General features: G+C 46.8%; 1 protein-coding gene across 1 annotated transcript in view; it reads right to left on the bottom strand.

Moving 5' to 3' along the window:
* LOC142245101 (endoribonuclease YbeY-like) overlaps nt 1–21,003 on the bottom strand; it is a 35,298-nt gene that overhangs the window by 13,594 nt on the left and 701 nt on the right. Inside the window, exons 2-4 of the mRNA XM_075317430.1 lie at nt 16,251–16,464; nt 13,836–13,967; nt 12,324–12,392 (exon numbers count right to left, since the gene is read on the bottom strand). Of these exons, the coding sequence (XP_075173545.1) occupies nt 12,324–12,392; nt 13,836–13,967; nt 16,251–16,460 (411 nt within the window). The 5' untranslated portion in view covers nt 16,461–16,464. The remainder of the gene's footprint in view (nt 1–12,323; nt 12,393–13,835; nt 13,968–16,250; nt 16,465–21,003) is intronic.

The raw sequence follows: 21,003 nt of genomic DNA, 5'->3' as shown, positions 1-21,003 counted from the left end.
AGGGACAATGTGGAGCCTCCCAATTTGTGGCTGCCCTGGCAAAGGGCTATACTGAAATAGACCCACTTCCTTACAATGGGCACTTCAGGTTTACAGGCCATCATGCACGTCTCTATCCAGGGACAATGTGGAGCCTCCCAATTTGTGGCTGCCCTGGCAAAGGGCTATACTGAAATAGACCCACTTCCTTACAATGGGCACTTCAGGTTTACAGGCCATCATGCACGTCTCTATCCAGGGACAATGTGGAGCCTCCCAATTTGTGGCTGCCCTGGCAAAGGGCTATACTGAAATAGACCCACTTCCTTACAATGGGCACTTCAGGTTTACAGGCCATCATGCACGTCTCTATCCAGGGACAATGTGGAGCCTCCCAATTTGTGGCTGCCCTGGCAAAGGGCTATACTGAAATAGACCCACTTCCTTACAATGGGCACTTCAGGTTTACAGGCCATCATGCACGTCTCTATCCAGGGACAATGTGGAGCCTCCCAATTTGTGGCTGCCCTGGCAAAGGGCTATACTGAAATAGACCCACTTCCTTACAATGGGCACTTCAGGTTTACAGGCCATCATGCACGTCTCTATCCAGGGACAATGTGGAGCCTCCCAATTTGTGGCTGCCCTGGCAAAGGGCTATACTGAAATAGACCCACTTCCTTACAATGGGCACTTCAGGTTTACAGGCCATCATGCACGTCTCTATCCAGGGACAATGTGGAGCCTCCCAATTTGTGGCTGCCCTGGCAAAGGGCTATACTGAAATAGACCCACTTCCTTACAATGGGCACTTCAGGTTTACAGGCCATCATGCACGTCTCTATCCAGGGACAATGTGGAGCCTCCCAATTTGTGGCTGCCCTGGCAAAGGGCTATACTGAAATAGACCCACTTCCTTACAATGGGCACTTCAGGTTTACAGGCCATCATGCACGTCTCTATCCAGGGACAATGTGGAGCCTCCCAATTTGTGGCTGCCCTGGCAAAGGGCTATACTGAAATAGACCCACTTCCTTACAATGGGCACTTCAGGTTTACAGGCCATCATGCACGTCTCTATCCAGGGACAATGTGGAGCCTCCCAATTTGTGGCTGCCCTGGCAAAGGGCTATACTGAAATAGACCCACTTCCTTACAATGGGCACTTCAGGTTTACAGGCCATCATGCACGTCTCTATCCAGGGACAATGTGGAGCCTCCCAATTTGTGGCTGCCCTGGCAAAGGGCTATACTGAAATAGACCCACTTCCTTACAATGGGCACTTCAGGTTTACAGGCCATCATGCACGTCTCTATCCAGGGACAATGTGGAGCCTCCCAATTTGTGGCTGCCCTGGCAAAGGGCTATACTGAAATAGACCCACTTCCTTACAATGGGCACTTCAGGTTTACAGGCCATCATGCACGTCTCTATCCAGGGACAATGTGGAGCCTCCCAATTTGTGGCTGCCCTGGCAAAGGGCTATACTGAAATAGACCCACTTCCTTACAATGGGCACTTCAGGTTTACAGGCCATCATGCACGTCTCTATCCAGGGACAATGTGGAGCCTCCCAATTTGTGGCTGCCCTGGCAAAGGGCTATACTGAAATAGACCCACTTCCTTACAATGGGCACTTCAGGTTTACAGGCCATCATGCACGTCTGTATGCAGGGGCATTGGTGAACCTCACAATTTTGGACTGCCCTGGCAAAGGAAAATACTACAAAGACTCACTTCCTCAAAATGGGCACATTAGACTCAAGAGGCCTTCATGTACGTCTCTTCTCAGGGACATCGGAGTGCCACACAATGTTTTCACGTAAAATCTTTCATGTATTAATCTCAAAAAGTAACATACACCAGCTCTATCTCACTATAGGGTATGTGCCCTTAACATTTCTGCCATGAAAAATCATTTTGGGGTCATTTTGGAAGGTTTTCTGGTGAGTCCGTAAAAATGGCGTGAAACGCGGACAAAATTGTTCACAGCTGTGACTTTTGAGTGATAAATGCTTCAAGGGGTCTTTCCCATGCTGTTGCCATGTCATTTGAGCACTCTTCTGAGACTTTTGTGACATTTTTAGGGTTTCTCCATGCTGCCGGGGGGTCATTTCACAAAAATACTCGGGTCTCCCATAGGATAACATTGGGCTCGTTGCTCGGGCCGAGTACACGAGTATCTTGGGAGGCTCGGCCCGAGCTTCGAGCACCCGAGCTTTTTAGTACTCGCTCATCACTATTAAAATAGTGACCTGGAACGTGAAAGGTCTGAAATCACCTCACAAGCGCATGATGGTTCTGAGTCATCTTAAAAGATTGAAGGTAGATATCGCACTGCTGCAGGAAACGCATTTACCACGGGAAGATTTTTTTCGTATGCAGAAATTATGGGTAGGAAAAGTAGTTGGGTCGGGCTCCCCGGGAAGGAAAGCAGGGGTCATGATTCTATTAAACAAACATTTCAACCATACAATAACTTCCCAAGATAGCGATGAGGAAGGTAGATATGTCCATATAAAATTAAACAGCCCGCAGGGAGAGTTTAGCATACACAACATTTATGCCCCCAACAATGAACAGAATTCGTTTTTCAAACTCATTACAAGTAAAGTGGGAATGGACACAGAACGGAACAAAATAGTGGGAGGAGATTTCAATGCGGTGGTCCTAGGGGAAGAGGATAGGCGACATAACAGGGGTCAAGGTGGGCAGACAAGAACGACAAAAGGCTTGATGGCTAGGCTGCTGGAAGACACAAATCTGAAAGACAGTTGGAGGCTACAGCACCCATATGACCGTGAATTCACTCACTACTCACATCCGCATGACGCATGGTCAAGAATTGATTATATTCTGGTTGACCAATCATTTTTGAGTAGGGTCAGGGATGTGGATATTGAGAACATGGTGATATCGGATCACAGCCCGGTGACCTTAGAAATAAATGACACAGTTCAGAGGGGATCGGACTATTTGTGGAGGTTCCCGTCCTTTTTACTTAGAGATACGGACTTTGTTAAAATACTGAAGGGCTGGTGGGAAGAGTATAGCAGCACTAATAGTGAGCATGAGACGGATGTAATGTTATTTTGGGAAGCAGCAAAAGCAGTGCTGAGAGGGAGGCTAATGGGGTATGCTGCTACAATCAAGAGACATACACATGCACAATACCAAGAAGCTAGTGATACGCTTAGAGAAAAATATATGAAATATTTGGAAACTATGTCCCAAAAAGCAAAAGAGGAATGGAGGGGGGCGAAACAAGAGTTCGAGCTTTGGGCAGGAAAAAGGGAAGAGCTAGTACGGTCACAAATGGAGGTTGACCTACACAGGTACGGTAATAAAGCAGGGAAATTACTGGCTAATTTGGCTAAAGGAAGGCGACCAATGACTTCAATAACCAGCATGACTGGACAGGAGGGGAACAAATCCACAAAACCACAGGAAATTAACCAGATCCTGGGGGATTACTATGAGAAACTGTATGGTAAGGGGAATGAGGGGGGTGAAGGAGGGGCAGAATGGCTGAAACAAATAAACCTCACCCGACTCAGCACAGAGGAGCTGACTAGTCTGAATGCAGAAGTCACAATAGAAGAAGTCCAAAAGGTGATAGGAGAGTTAAACGTACATAAAGCTCCGGGACCCGATGGGTTCAATGGGGAATTCTATAAAGTGATGAAGGAGCAGATCTCACCGATATTGACACGTATGTTTAACAAAATAATGGGAGGCACTGAAATATCGAGTCACCTCAACACGGCATATATAAAACTCATACCTAAAAGAGAGAAAAACCTAGATAATCCAGCAAATTATAGACCGATCTCTTTGATCAACCAGGACCTAAAACTACTGGCCAAATTGATGGCCAACAGACTGGCGGAGATACTGCCGAGAGTAATCTCTCCGGCCCAATCAGGGTTTTGGAAAGGGGAGATCGGCGGTGACTAATATAAGAAAAACCATGCTAGTAATGGATGCCAATAGGCACGGACAACTACAGAAGGGGGCATTTCCAGCCATGATCACATTATATGCCTAAAGAGCATTTGACAATGTAAGGTGGTCATGGCTGGAAACAGTAATGGATGAGGTGGGCATTCAGGGAGCATTTAGAACATTCATTAGAGTATTATATGCGAATCCTAAAGCCAGGGTAGCGACACCAGAATTTCTGTCGAGACCTTTCTCATTGACTAAAGGGACTAGACAGGGGTGCCCATTGTCCCCCCTCCTGTTCAACCTGGCGATCGAGCCCCTATCCAAAATGTTAAATGAGGGAAACTGCTTTGAAGGTATCAGCATTGGAGGGGAGGTGCTACGGTCAGCCCTGTTCGCGGACGACATTATATTGTTTATGAATAAACCCCAGAAGGAACTCCCAATGACACTACAACGGATAGAGGAATTCGGAAACTTGGCAGGTTTTAAATTAAATAAGGCAAAATGTGAAATACTGTTTCTACACCAACAGAGCACAGCGGTGCTGGCAGCTCAGGGATTAGGAGACAATGTCCATGGGATACCAATAGCGAGAACCCACGTTAAATACCTGGGAATCCAAGTGGGACACCAACCTGCATCGATATATGAGTTAAATTTTAAACCACTGATAACGAAAATAGAACGGGAATTGAAGATGTGGGAGGGGCTTCCATTATCACTACTGGGTAGGAACCATCTTCTAAAAATGATGAGTTTCTCAAAACTATTATACCCAATGCAGACTATTCCTATATTATTAAAACACACAGACGTAAACAGGCTGAACAAGGCGTTTTCGACCTTCTTGTGGAGGGGAAAAAGACCAAGAATAAAAGCTGAGAAATTAATGCAGACGCTGGAGAAGGGGGGTATGAAAATGCCAAACATTAGAGGGTACAATTTGGCGTGCCTCATGAGACATGTAATAGACTGGTTAAGGAAGACAAACGGCTACTCGGAAATAAAATTGGAAGGCGAGTTCTGTAAACCCTGGGATTTGGGGGCAATATTGCATACATCACTTGCTAACATACCACGGCACATTAAAAACTCACTAATATGCAGGGATACAGTGATGGCGTGGAAGGTGGTGAGAAAAAAATTCAACTTACCCTGGAGAATTTCTAAATACTTAAATATATGGAGTTTCCCGGAATTCCCAGCGGGCAGGGAAAACAAATTATTTATAGAATGGAGGAGAAAAGGTATAAAAGGGGTGAAAGATCTACTTCATGAGACGGAAAATAGATGGTTGTCCTGTCAAGAAATTGTGACAAAATATGAGCTATCTCCATTCCAAGTTATACAATATAAACAGATAGAGAAAGGTATAATGCAGCTACTGAGAGATGTCGGGAAGGAACAAGAGATAAATGATATGGACCAACTTATTATGCAGGAGCAGCGGGAAATTAATATAACTTCACTATACAAAGCTTTCCGAGAGGTGTTAGTTCCCTTGAGCACGGATAAGACCCTGGGAACATGGGCGAGACAATTGGGGGACGAGACAGCAGGGGACAAGATACTAAGAGGATGGATGAGAATGAGAAAAGAGGTGGTTAATGAGGGCTGGAGGGACACACATTTTAGACTGATGCACAGGGCGATCTATGGCTTCAACATACCAAGCAAACAGAAGGTTAATAAGATAGCACATTGTCCCAAATGTAAGACGAAAAAACACGGATCTGTTACATGGGATTTGGCAATGCCCAGAGAGTCAAAAATTCTGGAAAAAAATGCAGGCACTAATAACTAATATATGGGGGGTAGAGGTGGCGATGGACCCATTGATATGGATTTTTCATGATGACCATGTTGAACAAATGGCAAGAGCGAGTGAAAAAAGAGATAGAATACCAAAGCTGTTCCATAGTATAGCCATAATAGGAAAAAGGGCGTTGCTGGGCAAATGGCTCGAAGGGAACGTTCCGTCAGAAGACGAGGTAATGAGGCAGATTAAAATGCTACTTAGAATTGAACAGAGGATAGCAGAAAAAAAAAAAGACGGTTTGACCGACGCATTCTTTAAAAAATGGAGAAAATTCATGGAAAAACAATGTGAAGCTACAGAAATACAAACAATAGTTACCCCCTTCACGTACACAGAGTGGTATCTACTAGAGGACATTAAGGGAACATTGGGCAAATTAAAGCAGCCATAATGTGAAGGTGATAAGAAGGCGAATGATTCATCCAGAGACATGTGGTGATGATAAAATGACAAAATGTGGCGTTGTTGGGTGTTCTTCGTGTGGGCTAGACAGGAGGAATTGTGTGCTAAGCTGTTGGGGGGGTTATTTTAGAATAGAAGGTAGGCGAAATACAGTTAAGGGGGGGAAAACAAGGGAAACGGGAGGAATAGTTACTTGACAATAACCTGTTAATGCAAACAGTGAATTCATACTTGCTATATTGTTTCATAAGATGTAATGCACATGAAAATTTGGAATAAAACTTGGTGTTTAAAAAAAAAAAAGCCTTTAATCGCCTTCTTCTTGCCTAGGAAAAAGCCACTAAAGTGGTCGGTAACCCAGGCAACAAGCAATCAACTTTACAACTAAAAATATATCCATTTTTGAGGACAGGATTTTTAATGACAAGTACATTGCAAAGCTGCCTCTTTTTAACAGCATTTTTAATCTTTAATGAACATGAGAAAACCTGTTTAAAGAGATATTCTCTTTATTAATGAGTAAAATTGTAAAACAAGCAATATTGCAAATTACTTTTAAATGAGAGTGAAGAGAGCTTTTACCCTTATTATTTACAGCTTGTTTCGTAGTTTAAAGGATGTTTAAATGTGGCAGTGCTTACAACCTCTCTTAATAGTTTGCACGCCCTGCTCGCGACACTCTGTTGTCTCCCAATCCGACCAGCTTCAGTGTAACTAAGGTCATTGACTGCTGTGAAGGCAAAGCTGCCTCTGCTTGCAGTTTGGGCACGACTATGCCGCTAGTCTGCACTGTGAATCAAGCATTAGTGCTCTGCTTACAGTTTGTAAGAAGTCGGGAGGCAGGGAGAGGCGCGCTCCTGAAGACTGAACATGAAACATCCCATTTTATCTGGAGGCACTGGAGATTTGTAACAGGGCACAAAGCATTGGGTTTTTTTTTTAGAAAAAATTGGAGACTAGATTAATGTTGACTGAACCACAGGCAGCATGATGGAGACACTGGATGAGCAATTGCAGCCAGGTCTAAACATTCCGGCATTTCAGAAAAAACATAGTTTGGAAATCTGGCTGGTGATTATAGGGAGAGACTTGACTTATCTTACGCGGTTCTTGTCTGGCATACATGGGACACACCTGTCAATAAAGTGGGGAAGTCCGCGGAAAAGCTGTCCGAGGAGCTCACTGGGCGAGTCAGGTTCTCCCTATAGTCTCCCTTTCAGTTTATGTTTTCTCTGAAATGCTGGACCGTTTCAAAGTAAAACTTACCTGACTTTAATTGTGCAGCCAGAATCTGATTCATGCTGCCCGTTACTGAGGCAGCATTAATCTATTAACATGTTCCCTATAATAATTAATACTGCAAATATAAACCATCTATATATATAATTGCCTTATTCTGTCTGTCTGTCTGTCTGTCTGTCTGTCATGCTTCAAAATTGTGTCCTTCCGGTGACATTGTGTCCTTACGGTGACACAAAGCTGATTGGCCGCTGGGCTCGCCATGGCCCCGCCCCCCCACACGGATTGGCCTCTCGCCCCGGCTCTCTGCAGGCCCCGCCCCCCTCACGCAATGCACGCTCGCTCTGGCCCAACTGACACGGAGCTCCGATTACCAGGTGAGTACACACACACATCACACTCACTCTCACACACACCTCACACACACCTCACACATCACAACATCCTGGGATTTCGCTTGCTTCTACACCGGCTCCGTCAGGATCCCAGCAGCGCCAGACATAACCTTGCGATGCTGGGATCTTGACGGAGGCCGTGAAAGCTGGTAACCATTATACACATCGGGTAACTAAGGTCCCTTAGTTACCCGATGTGTATCATAGTTACCAGTGTACACCGGCTCCCACTCACTCTCACACACACCTCACACACACATCACATCGCATCCACACATCAAGGTCCTGCAGCGGCGGAAAATACAGACACATAACAGCACACACACACACATACACACATCAGATCACACTCACCCTCACACACACATCACATCGCATCCACACACTCACAACATCCTGGGATATCGCTTGCTTCTCGGCGGCGATACTGTGCTGTGAGCTTCCAGGACCTGACGGAGGATCACATGGCCAGAAGCATGTGATATCTCCGGATGTTGTGAGTATCAGCGCGTATGTGCGATTACGTCAGTGTCTGTGTGTGTGAGTGTATGCGATCGGGTGTGTGTGAGTGTATGCGATCGGGTGTCTGTGAGTGTATGCGATCGGTTGTGTGTGTGAGTGTATGCGATCGGGTGTGTGTGAGTGTATGCGATCGGGTGTGGGTGAGTGTATGCCATCGGTTGTGTGTGTGAGTGTATGCGATCGGGTGTGGGTGAGTGTCGGCAGAGGAGCACGGCGTGCTGGAGGAGGCTGGGAGCAGAGAGGCTGATCTTGGGGAAGGCTGGGAGGGAGAGGCTGATGCTGGGGGAGACTGGGAGGGGAAGGCTAATGCTGAAGGAGGCTGGGAGGAGAGAGGCTGAACCTGGGGAAGGCTGGGAAGGGGAGGCTGATGCTGAGGGAGGCTGGAAGGAGAGAGGCTGAGGCTGGGAGGAGAGAGGCTGATGCTGGGGAAGGCTGGAAGGAGAGAGGCTGAGGCTGGGAGGAGAGAGGCTGATGCTGGGGAAGGCTGATGCTGAGGGAGGCTGGGAGGGGAAAGCTGATGCTGGGGAAGGCTGGGAGGACGGAGGCTGGGAGGAGAGAGGCTGATCCTGGGGAAGGCTGGGAGAGGGAGGCTGATGCTGGGGGAGGCTGGAAGGAGAGAGGGTGATGCTGGGAGAGGCTGGAAGGAGAGAGGCTGATGCTGGGGGAGGCTGATGCTGGGGAAGGCTGGGAGGACGGAGGCTGGGAGGAGAGAGGCTGATCCTGGGGAAGGCTGGGAGAGGGAGGCTGATGCTGGAGGAGGCTGGAAGGAGAGAGGCTGATGCTGGGGGAGGCTAGAAGGAGAGAGGCTGATGCTGGGGGAGGCTAGAAGGAGAGAGGCTGATGCTGCGGGCAGAGAGGCTGATGCTGCGGGCAGAGAGGCTGATGCTGGTGCAGCATGGGGAATGGAGCACGATGGGGGGTGCGCAGCATGGGGGATGGAGCACGATGGGGAGTGCGCAGCATGGGGGATGGAGCACGTTTGGGAGTGCGCAGCATGGCGGATGGACCACGTTTGGGAGTGCGCAGCATGGAGGATGGAGCACGTTTGGCAGTGCACAGCATGGCGGATGGACCACGTTTGGGAGTGAGCAGCATGGCGGATGGAGCACGTTTGGGAGTGCGCAGCATGGCGGATGGAGCACGTTTGGGACTGCGCAGCATGGCGGATGGAGCACGTTTGGGAGTGCGCAGCATGGCGGATGGACCACGTTTGGGAGTGCGCAGCATAGCGGATGGACCACGTTTGGGAGTGCGCAGCATGGCGGATGGACCACGTTTGGGAGTGCGCAGCATGGCGGATGGACCACGTTTGGGAGTGCGCAGCATGACGGATGGAGCACGTTTGGGAGTGCGCAGCATGGCGGATGGAGCACGTTTGGGAATGCGCAGCATGCCGGATGGTGCACGATGGGGAGTGCGCAGTATGGCGGATGGAGCACGTTTGGGAGTGCGCAGTATGGCGGATGGAGCACGTTTGGGAGTGCGCAGCATGGCGGATGGAGCACGTTTGGGAGTGTGCAGCTTAACGGATGGACCACGTTTGGGAGTGCGCAGCATGGCGGATGGAGCACGTTTGGGAGTGTGCAGCATGGCGGAAGGAGCACGTTTGGGAGTGCGCAGCATGGCGGGTGGAGCACGTTTGGGAGTGCGCAGCATGGCGGATGGAGCATGATGGGGGGTGCGCAGCATGGCGGATGGAGTACGTTTGGGAGTGCGCAGCATGGTGGATGGAGCACGTTTGGGAGTGTGCAGCATGGCGAATAGAGCACGATGGGGAGTGCGCAGCATGGCGGATGGAGCACGTTTGGGAGTGCGCAGCATGGGGGATGCAGCACGATGGGGAGTGCTCAGTATGGCGGATGGAGCACGTTTGGGAGTGCGCAGCATGGCGGATGGACCACGTTTGGGAGTGCGCAGCATGGCGGATGCAGCACGTTTGGGAATGCGCAGCATGGGGGATGCAGCACGATGGGGAGTGCACTGCATGGGGGATGGAGCACAATGGGGGGTGCGCAGCATGGGGGATGGAGCACGATGGAAGGTGCACACCTCCCCCCAACACACACACACACACGCGCACTGCACAACACACACACACTGGGAACCACAAACAACGCCCTACACAGACACCCACACACACAGACAACGCTGCACACACACAACACACAAACACCGCAGCACACACAAATATACGCACATACCGCACAACACACACATTGCTCAAAACATACCTCCCCCCAAAACACACACCCCACACCCACACAAACCGCACAACACACACACACACACACAACGCTACAGACACACAGCGCTCCACAAACAACGCAACACACGCAACACACATACAACACCGCTCTCACCCCCCGCCACACCCAGACAACACCCAGAACATGTACAGCGCCCTACACAAACACTTGGTAACTACACACAACAACATCTATATATATATATAACAAAAATCATACATGAACTACACAATACGTAAATTCTAGAATACCCGATGCGTAGAATCGGGCCACCTTCTAGTTATTATATAATCATGTCAAGCTAAAAGCTTGTAATATCAGCAAAATCTTAAAGGGAACCTGTCCCAGATTTGTCCCCTATAAGCTGCGGCCACCACCAGTAAGCTCTTATATATAGCATTCCAGAGTACTGTATATAAGAGCCCAGGCCGCGCTGTAGAACATAAAAAACACTTTTAGGCTATGTGCGCACTTTGCGTTGAGTTACTTGCAGTTCTAAACGCATCCTCTGGCAGAAATTGTCTTTGTCAAATTTGGTTTTGACCACAAAAACGCTATAAAGCCGATTGCGGTTTTACTGCATTTTTAGCCGCGTTTTACATGCTTTTTCATTGCTTAAAGTCAGATGCGTTTTGAATACAAATACACTGCTAAATAAAGTTTAAACATTCAAACACTATGAAAAAATGATAACAAATATCATGATTAAAATCATGCACAAAATAGCTAATTTTCTTAAAATTATAATTTTATAATCTTTATGCATAAAATAACGTTAAATTGTGGATTTTCATTATTTTAATTGTCGGACTATGTGTGTGTGTGTAAAGGGACATATAATGCCATTATTATAAAGGCATAAACGCATGTTTTCAGCATCAAAAAAGCATGTTAAACGCTGGGATTTTGATTTAGGTTGCGTTTTGAAAGTTCTCATTGACTCTAATGTTAGTAAAACGCAGCCAAAATGGCAAAAACAATTGACATGCTGCTTCTTTAAATGGTGAGTTTTTGCCAAATTTTCTGCAACTGAAATGCTGCGTTTTAAACAGCAAAGTGCGCACAAGAAATCCCAATTTTCCATAAACTTTGCTTGGAAATCAAAACGCATGCACTTTGGCATTAAAACGCTGCAGTTGAAAATGCTGCGGAAACGCATGGAAAAACGCAAAGTGTGCATATAGCCTTATAATACTCACCTGTGGGGTGGTTGGGCCCAATAGGCGTCGATGGTCCTGGTCCGTCGCCTCCTCTCTTCCATCACCTTCCTCTATCCCTACTCCATATGGATGACGTGTCCTACCTACTACATCATCCACACAGAGGCCTCCATTGCTCTCTTCCACATGCGCTTCTCTCTGTACTGCTGAGGACAGAGCAAAGTACTGTAATGCGCAGGGAATGGTCAAAGACCGCCCGCGCATGCGCACTACAATACTTTGCTGTCCTCAGCAGGGCAGAGAGAAGTGCAGGAGGGCAGCGGAGGCCTCTGTGTGGATGATGTAGGACGAGTCATCCACACGGAGCAGGGAATGAGGAAGGTGATGGAAAGAAGAGAGAAGGTGCCGGACCGAGGCCAGAGATTCCCATCGGACCAGACCGCCCCTCAGGTGAGTATAATGAAGATCTTTTTTTATGTTATACAGAGCGGCCTGGGCTCTTATATACAATATTCTAGAATGCTGTATATAAGGGCTCACTGGTGGTGGTCGCAGCTTTTAGGGGAAAAACCTGGTGATAGGTTCTCTTTAATAAGAAAAGAAACAACTAACCTTTTTCCAGTCTTCTGGACTATGATGTGTATAACCAAGCAGGTGACATAAGCCGTGTACTGCTGTCACCTGGGAGAAAAATAATTATTTATATGTGAATCTTCTGGAAGTAGAAATACAAATATTCACTAGAAGGAACAACACACTAACATGTAATCTTTATATGTGGCAGATTCGCCGACTATACTTACTGGTGGAGGCGCAGACACTGGACAGTGTAATTAAAGGGAATCTGTCACCAGGTTTTTGCCATCTAATCTGAGAGCAGCATAATGTAGAGACAGAGACCCTGATTCCAGCGATGTGTCACTTAGGCCCGTTTCACACGTCAGTGAAAAACACTGACGTTCTTCACTGACGTGTAAAACACGCCCATGTCCCTCCGTGTGCCGTGATTCACGGCACACGTGGGTTGTCTAAGTGCAATCCGGGCTCCGTTCTCCGTGGCCCGTGATTGCACTTAGAAATCAATTCACCTGTGCCCGCTCTCGCTCTCCATGGTGCTGATCGCTCCCGCGGTGCAGCATCCGGCCGGCGGTGACCCCCGCAGCAGCTGCTTCCGGGTCGGCTGTGTCGCGCATAATGAATATGCGCGACAATAATGAGCCGGCTCAGAAGCAGCAGGGAGAACAGGCAGAACAGGCTGCAGAGAGCGTCGCTGGAGCCGGGTGAGTTAAAATGCTTTTTATTTTAGAAGCACGTTTATTTCTGGCACGTGTTTCACGGATCACACCATAGTGTGGTCCGTGGGACATCAGTGATGCCAGAAAAAAATGGACATGTGTCCGTGTGGCAATCACGCACACGCGGGTACGCCGCACGGAGACACGTGCAGTGAAAAATCACTGATGTGTGAGCAGACCCATTCATTATAATGGGTCTGCGTATGTCAGTGATTCTGGTACGTTTAAAAAAAAGCACAAACGTCCCAGAATCACTGACGTGTGAAAGGGGCCTTACTGAGCTGTTTGCTGTTATTTTAATAAGATCACTGTTTTCTCTGTTGCAGATCTAGCAGTTATACAGAGTTCATGAATATGCTGGACTACCTGCAGCACACCAAGTAGTCCTGTAATGATAATCTACTGCTGATTAATCAGTGATTTATCAAAACTACACTAAGCAGCTCAGTAGTTGACACATTGCTGGAATCAGGGTCTCTGTCTCTACATTATGCTGCTCTCAGATTAGGTGGCAAAAACCTTGTGACAGAATCCCTTAAATGTTTCACCAGCAGATTTGTCAGAGCTTTTCCCTTCAATCTTCAGTACTGCTCTTATAGGGGAAACCATTCTTAACCCCTTTTGTAACCCAAGTAGAATTATAATAGTTCAGGCAGTAAATCCTCTGTTTACCTACTGCCTACAGTGATCTGCTCATCTTCCAGCTCTTATCCAACTCATCTCAGATCCTATTTCTATGTCATACCTCACAACAACCAACCTATGAGCTACAGAGAATTGTTACTGACAGCTCGATAACACCATAAGATTTGCATTCTCCATAACTTACAGTCAAGACATTGTTAAAATCCTCCTCCTTTTCTTGACATTGGTGATATATAAACTCTACTCCAAGGTAAATGTCTCCTAAATTGTATTCATCTGGGAATGGTGGATTAGGTGACAATCCGGGGCACACATTCTGGAAGTATACAAGGAGCACACACAGTCAGATGTAGCGAACACATATTGTATATCATTGCAATTACTTAAAGCACCACTCCAGCATTTCTTAGTTTTTTTTTCAGCGCTGGAATGCTTTAAATCTAAATCCTCTGCCCTCGGTCTTATACTCATTCTCTGGCATCTTCACCTTCTATCGCCACCGTTCCGGTCGGTCTTGGGCAGTGCTTCATGGAGCGCGCCTGTGGTCACAACTCAATACAAGTATCAAATCAAATGTCCAATAATAAATGTAAGGGGAATAATTCCCCAACCAAGCTTCACGGACGAATCAAACACCAGATGAGAAATCTCGAAGGATTCTCATAAATAAAGCATAAGGTGCAATAATATAAAATAAATTTTTTATTGAAAATTTAAAAATTATTAAAAATCAATACTACAACAACAAGAAGGAACCAATCAATCACAGCCGAGGTATAGATAAATATATGGAAAAATACAATGTCAGGTACTGCCAATGCCTAATCAATAAATACTATTTCATAAATAAATATAATAAATAGTACAAAAATATATACGGTATGTAGGTATGTATATAGATATATATATATATATATATATTTTAATATGAAAGGCAGTACACTGTAGTAAATATGAGGTAAAGATAATGCATAATAAAACTATGCAGGGTATGTTAAAGTATACAGTCAGCAAGGACGTATCAGAACAATACATAAATTACCAGCCTGCATTGACAAGATATCGCCATAAGGTGATCCATAAGGACTGAGCGTGATCCCGCACCCCGACATATGTTTCACGCCTGCTTCATCAGGGGGCGTCATGAAGCTGATGAAGCAGGCGTGAAACATATGTCGGGGTGAGGGACCACGCTCAGTCCTGATGTTTACAGACACGGCAAATCTTTTTTCAAGGTAATATGTACGTCTTTTGTTAATCCTTATCCCCCTTGGTGGTTTTATGCCGCTCGGTGGTTTGCACCGCTCTTACGTCACTTGTGACAAGTGTTTGAACTTTTCTTTGTGGTTGCAGTTCCCACTGTAGCTCTGCTGCCACCTTATGGCGATATCTTGTCAATGCAGGCTGGTAATTTATGTATTGTTCTGATATGTCCTTGCTGACTGTATCCTTTAACATACCCTGCATAGTTTTATTATGCATTATCTTTACCTCATATTTACTACAGTGTACTGCCTTTCATATTAATATAAATATATATATATATATATATTTTTGTACTATTTATTATATTTATTTATGAAATAGTATTTATTGATTAGGCATTGGCAGTACCTCACATTGTATTTTTCTATATATTTATCTATACCTCGGCTGCGATTGGTTCCTTCTTGTTGTTGTAGTATTTATTTTTAATAATTTTTAAATTTTCAATAAAAAAATTGATTTTATATTATTGCACCTTATGCTTTATTTATGAGAATCCATCGAGATTTCTTATCTGGTGTTTGACAACTCAATGCAAGTCTATAAGAGCCTTGTTCTGGCTCACATAGACTTGCATTTGGAGCTTGTGAAGTAACTTCTACCCAGTCAGAAGTTGTCATCACAAGATGTTACAGCGAAAACAAAAAAAGGTTAAGACTTCGGAGGGTAAATATAAGACTTAGATGTAGCTGGTGTCACAATTGCAAGGGACTCGCGCAAAAATTGAGTCGCATCACCCGTCTCGGCCTGCTGCTCTTTGGGCAGGAGTGTGCTGCTGCATAAAAATACATGCAGCGGCACACTCCTGTCCGGAGAGCGGCAGGCCGTGATGAGTGATGCGACCTCAATTCTCGCGCGAGTCACACCGGCCTTAAAGCTGCACTCCAGCGGTGAAATACCGAAAAAAACCTCTGGAGTGGTGCTTTAAAGTCAGCCTTTCACCAGGTCAAAAGTGGTTATTTTATTCTTGTTGCTCCCATTGAGTATTAAGATGTTTTGTTGTTTTTTTTTTAAATCCACCATATGGTTCTAGAGGCCTAGATCTGTTTATTTAGTGCTAATTTTTGACATATTTACTAAGGGCGTATGGCTGAAAGGTTTTGTTGGGGCTTATCTTTAGACTATTGCATTATAAAACTGAGCTATGCCCCCTTGGTAAAGAGAATAAAAAGCACTAAATAAAAAGGTCCATATCTCTGGAACCGTATGGCGGATTTTGTTTTCTTAAATGAATACTCAGGGGAGAAGCCACAATAAAATAAGAGCAAAAACGGCCCACTGTTGAGATGGTGACAGGTTCCCTTACAGATAACCTGCTCTGCTGTTTCTGTACCTCATGGAATGGAAATGACAGCACGTCCGTAGCTTTGTCTTGCTGTCTGTAAAGTCTGTTCAGGTGTCGTATCTTTGTATCATTTATACATATTACCCCGACATCAAACCTCTCCACGCGGAGACACTTTCTGGCAATTTCTAGATTCTTGCGTAAATGAGCTCTGCGGAGAGGGATCATGTGCTGCAGGTTCCGGATAAGAAGAGACATTACCCTGTTGGGACAAATAATACTTAGAGATTTGGGCACTTTGGTGTTTTCGGCTTTGGACGATGCCTAAAGCCTGCTTTACACGTTGCAATTTCGCATACGATTTCGTATGCGATTTGCAACGCCCCCATCGTATGTGAGGCACGTTCAATTTGTTGAACGTGCCGCACAAACGATTAACCCCCGTCACACGTACTTACCTTCCATACGACCTCGATGTGGGCGGCGAACGTCCACTTCCTGGAGTGGGAGGGACGTTCGGCGTCACATCGAAGTCACGCGGCAGCCGGCCAATAGAAGCGGAGGGACGGAGCTGAGCGGGACGTAAACATCCCACCCACCTCCTTCCTTCCGCATAGCCGGCCGGGAGCCGCAGGAGGCAGGTAAGATCTGTTCATCGTTCCCGGGGTGTCACACACTGCGATGTGTGCTGCCCCGGGTACGATGAACAATCTGACGTGCAATTCTAGAGAAAGGTACGATGTGTATGCGATGAACGTTTTACCGTTCAATTGCAATCGCACGTACCTGTCACACACTGCAATGTACCTTACGATGCCGGATGTGCGTCACTTACGACGTGACCCCGCCGACACATTGTAAGATATATTGCAGCGTGTAAAGCGGGCTTTATTGTTAGAAGGGTTTTTGAATAGTGATGGGCAGACTCTCAGATATACAAGATCAGCGCGTTTAGCCGGACTTTTATAAAAAAAAAAAAACAAAAAACAACTGTTCCAGCTCGGAATTGATTCCAGATATCTGGCTGGACGCCAGTCACCATATAAGTCTATGGGGACCAGAATTTGTTGTTTTTTTCTTTATTTATTTAGTTTTACACCAATTTACAGTGACCCACAGACAAGTTCTGTGATGGGAAGCAGCCAAAAACTACACTGCCACACAGGCTGGGGGTGTGTCTGACTGCAACCAATCACAGACACCAGAACTGCCGGTGGGCGGGGGAAGCAGTGAATATGTATGAGGCTAATGAGCAGCCCCGGAAGAAGAGTGAGCGACCCGGAAGCAGTTACAGCCGCGCTGGAGACTCCGTAAGTATAGTGTGATTGCTTTATTTTTCTTTATTTCCCAAGTTGCCGGATCAGGCACCCGGATACTTTTTAAGCCGCAAAGATACAGACTTTTAAAGTCCTGATCCGCCCATCACTATTCTTGGACAATAAAATGAACATGAAGTTTCCCTTCTCCAGTCAACAATCAATTCTATTCAGAGGGATAAACAGACAGAAAACATTTAATTTCCTTTCAGCTTTACTAAAAGGAAAATTAAATGCGTTGAGCGGGACAAAATAGCCGCGGACCTCCTGTGTCTGATGGATAGGTCCTCATTATGAGATCAGAGGTGGTCCAACAGACAGCTCGCCAACCATTCAGCTGAAACCTGCCACAAACGGTTACTGGCTGAGTTCACATATCCAGTAATCATTCATCAGAACAGATCCTGCAGAAATTTGTTGGCAAAAAAGTTCTGCAAACACAATTTCTGTGCCCGTTTAAAAAAAAAAAAATCCGTACATAAGTAAATCAATAAAGTTTTGTCAAAGTCAAATACCAGGATGTATGAAATACAAAGCAACTTTATTTAAACTATGACATACCAACAAAAGGCAAAAAAACAGCATAAAAAAAGTGTTAAGAACACATGTAAGAGAACATAAGTAACCTAATATACATAATAGCTGCTGAAATTTTGCAACATCGAAAACTCATCGTGGGCACACAGCGTCAGGCCACGTACACACGTTGAGTTTTTGGTGATTTTTTTCTTCAGTATATATAGCTAAAACCAGGAGTGGGTGATAAATACAGGAGTGGTGCCCTTGTTTCTATTATACTTGTCCTCTGATTGTTCCACTCCTGGATTTGGCTACAAATACTGAGGTAAAAAAACTCACCAAATACACAATGTGTGCACATGGCCTTAAAGGCGTTTTCTTTTCCCATGAACAAAGGTCATTTGGAAGTTGATTTTTATCAATAGATCTTGGAATAATACATTTCACCATTGTATGTGTATAAAAAAAAAAAAAAAATGTTCCTGTGCGGAGATAATCTTATATATGTGTCCTTGCTACATACTGTGTAATGGTCGTGACTGACCGTACAGGCACATGGTTTGATCATACCACATCTCCTGGGCAGAGGAGGATGTGACTATACAGACATTACAGCACTGATAACAGCTGATTCTTTCTGTGAGGTAAAACATTTTCCTGCCTGTTTTTTTAAAAAAATGTTTTACCTCAAAGAAGGAATAATTTGTGATCCCATGCTATAATGTTTGTATACTTTATTACTTCCTCCCTGGCCCAAGAATTGTGGTATGATCAGACCATGTCCCTATATGGTCAGACACAGTACATAGCAGGGACACATATATAAGATTATCTCAGCAAAGGAACATTTTTTTAAAACAGGCAGAAAAATGATTTACCTCACAGAATGAATCAGCTGTGATCCTGTGTCTTTAAACTCTTTTGTGCCCTCCTGTTCAGGAGATGTGGTATGATCAGACTATGTCCCTGCACGGTCAGACACAGCCATTACACAGTACATAGCAGGGACATATATATATATATATATATATAATATATATATATATATATATATATATATATATATATATATATATATATATATAATATGTGTGTGTGTGTATATGTATATATAATATATATAAAATATTTATTATCACAGCATAGGGACAATTTTTTACACACATCCAAGTGTGGAGATTATTATTATTCCAAGATCTACTGATTATAATGATCTTTGTTAGTAGGAAAACCCCTTTAAAGTGAACCTGTCAGGTGCAATATGTATCCAGAACCACGAGCAGTTCTGGGTGCATATTGCTATTCCCTGCCTAACCGTCCCTGTATACACTAGCATAGATAAAGAGATCTTTAGAAAAAGTATTTCTAAAGATCTATTACCATATGCTAATGAGCGCAGGGACTAGTCCCCTGGGTGTTAGTTCCCCTTGCCAGTTGGCTTCATTACCATGTTAGTATGTCCCTGTGGGTGTGCTATCATGCTAAAGAATGTGCAGCGTCAGAGGATGATCTCACTCCTCCGCCATCGCGTCCTCTGGGGGATTTCGACTCAGTGCGCATGACCCTGGACTTTCAGTCATGCGCACTATGAAGCCGGGTGTATGCATCCTGGCTTCAAACTGAAATAGTGCACATGACCCAAACTCCGGGGTCATGCACACTGAGCCGAAATCCCCCATAGGACATGATGATGGCGGAGAGATAACAGATCATCCTCTGACGCTGCACATTCATTAGCATGTTAGCACGTCCACAGGGACATACTAACATGCTAATAGAGCCGACTGGCCGGGGAACTAATGCCCTTTTGGGACTAGTCCCTGCACTTATTAGAATATCATAAAGGATCTTTAGAAATACTTTTTCTAATGATTCCTTTATCTATGCTAGTGTATACAGGGACGATTAGGCAGGGATTACCATACCTCCCAACCGTCCCGGATACAGCGGGACTTTCACGCTTTACATTGTTTGTCCCGTTGCCACGATCGGGACGGCCGTCTCCCGGGCTCCGCCCACCCACTCTCTCCCCGCCTCACTGCTTTTTCCCTCCTACCATCCAGTAGTCGTGGCATAACAGAGAGGAGCGCTGTGCTGCTGCTGGGACGGTAAAACTGAATCTCCCGAGCGCTGATTTCCCTCCCTCCCCCCCCACCCCCGGCCGGAGCCCCTCTGTGCGGTCGGCCGGCCGCCTGTCTCTGCGGGCGGACGGCCGGCCGCCTGTCTCTGCGGGCGGACGGCCGCCGCGGCCTCTCTGTGCGGTCGGCCGGCCGCCTGTCTCTGCGGGCGGACGGCCGCCGCGGCCTCTCTGTGCGGTCGGCCGGCCGCCTGTCTCTGCAGGCGGACGGCCGCCGCGGCCTCTCTGTGCGGTCGGCCGGCCGCCTGTCTCTGCGGGCGGACGGCCGCCTCTCTGTGCGTGCGGCCGGCCGCCTGCCTGTGCGTGCGGCCGGCCGCCTGCCTGTGCGGGCGACCGGCCGCCTGTCTGTGCGTGCGGCCGGCCGCTTCTCTGTGCATGCGGCCGGCCGCCTGTCTGTGCGGGCGGCCGGCCGCCTGTCTGTGCGTGCGGGCGGCCGCTTCTCTGTGCATGCGGCCGGCCGCCTGTCTGTGCTGGAGGCCGGCAGCCTGTCTGTGCGGGCGGCCGGCCGCCTGTCTGTGAGGGCGGCCCGCCGCCTCATTGTGCGGGCGGTCGGCCGCTTCTCTGTGCGTGCGGCCGGCCGCCTCTCTGTTCGGGCGGACGGCCGCCTGTCTGTGCGTGCGCCCCTCGCCGCCTGTCTGTGCGGGCGCCCCCCGCCGCCTGTCTGTGCGAGCGCCCCCGGTGCCTGTCTGTGCGGGCGCCCCCCGCCGCCTGTCTGTGCGGGCGGCCGGCCGCCTGTCTGTGAAGGCGGGCGGCCGGCCGCCTGTCTGTGAAGGCGGGCGGCCGGCCGCCTGTCTGTGAAGGCGGGCGGCCGGCCGCCTGTCTGTGAAGG

This window comes from Anomaloglossus baeobatrachus, chromosome 7, assembly GCF_048569485.1.
Source record: "Anomaloglossus baeobatrachus isolate aAnoBae1 chromosome 7, aAnoBae1.hap1, whole genome shotgun sequence".
Taxonomy (NCBI): domain Eukaryota; kingdom Metazoa; phylum Chordata; class Amphibia; order Anura; family Aromobatidae; genus Anomaloglossus; species Anomaloglossus baeobatrachus.
The sequence above is the reverse complement of the archived record's forward strand: the minus strand, read 5'-3'. Positions and strand labels throughout refer to the sequence as shown.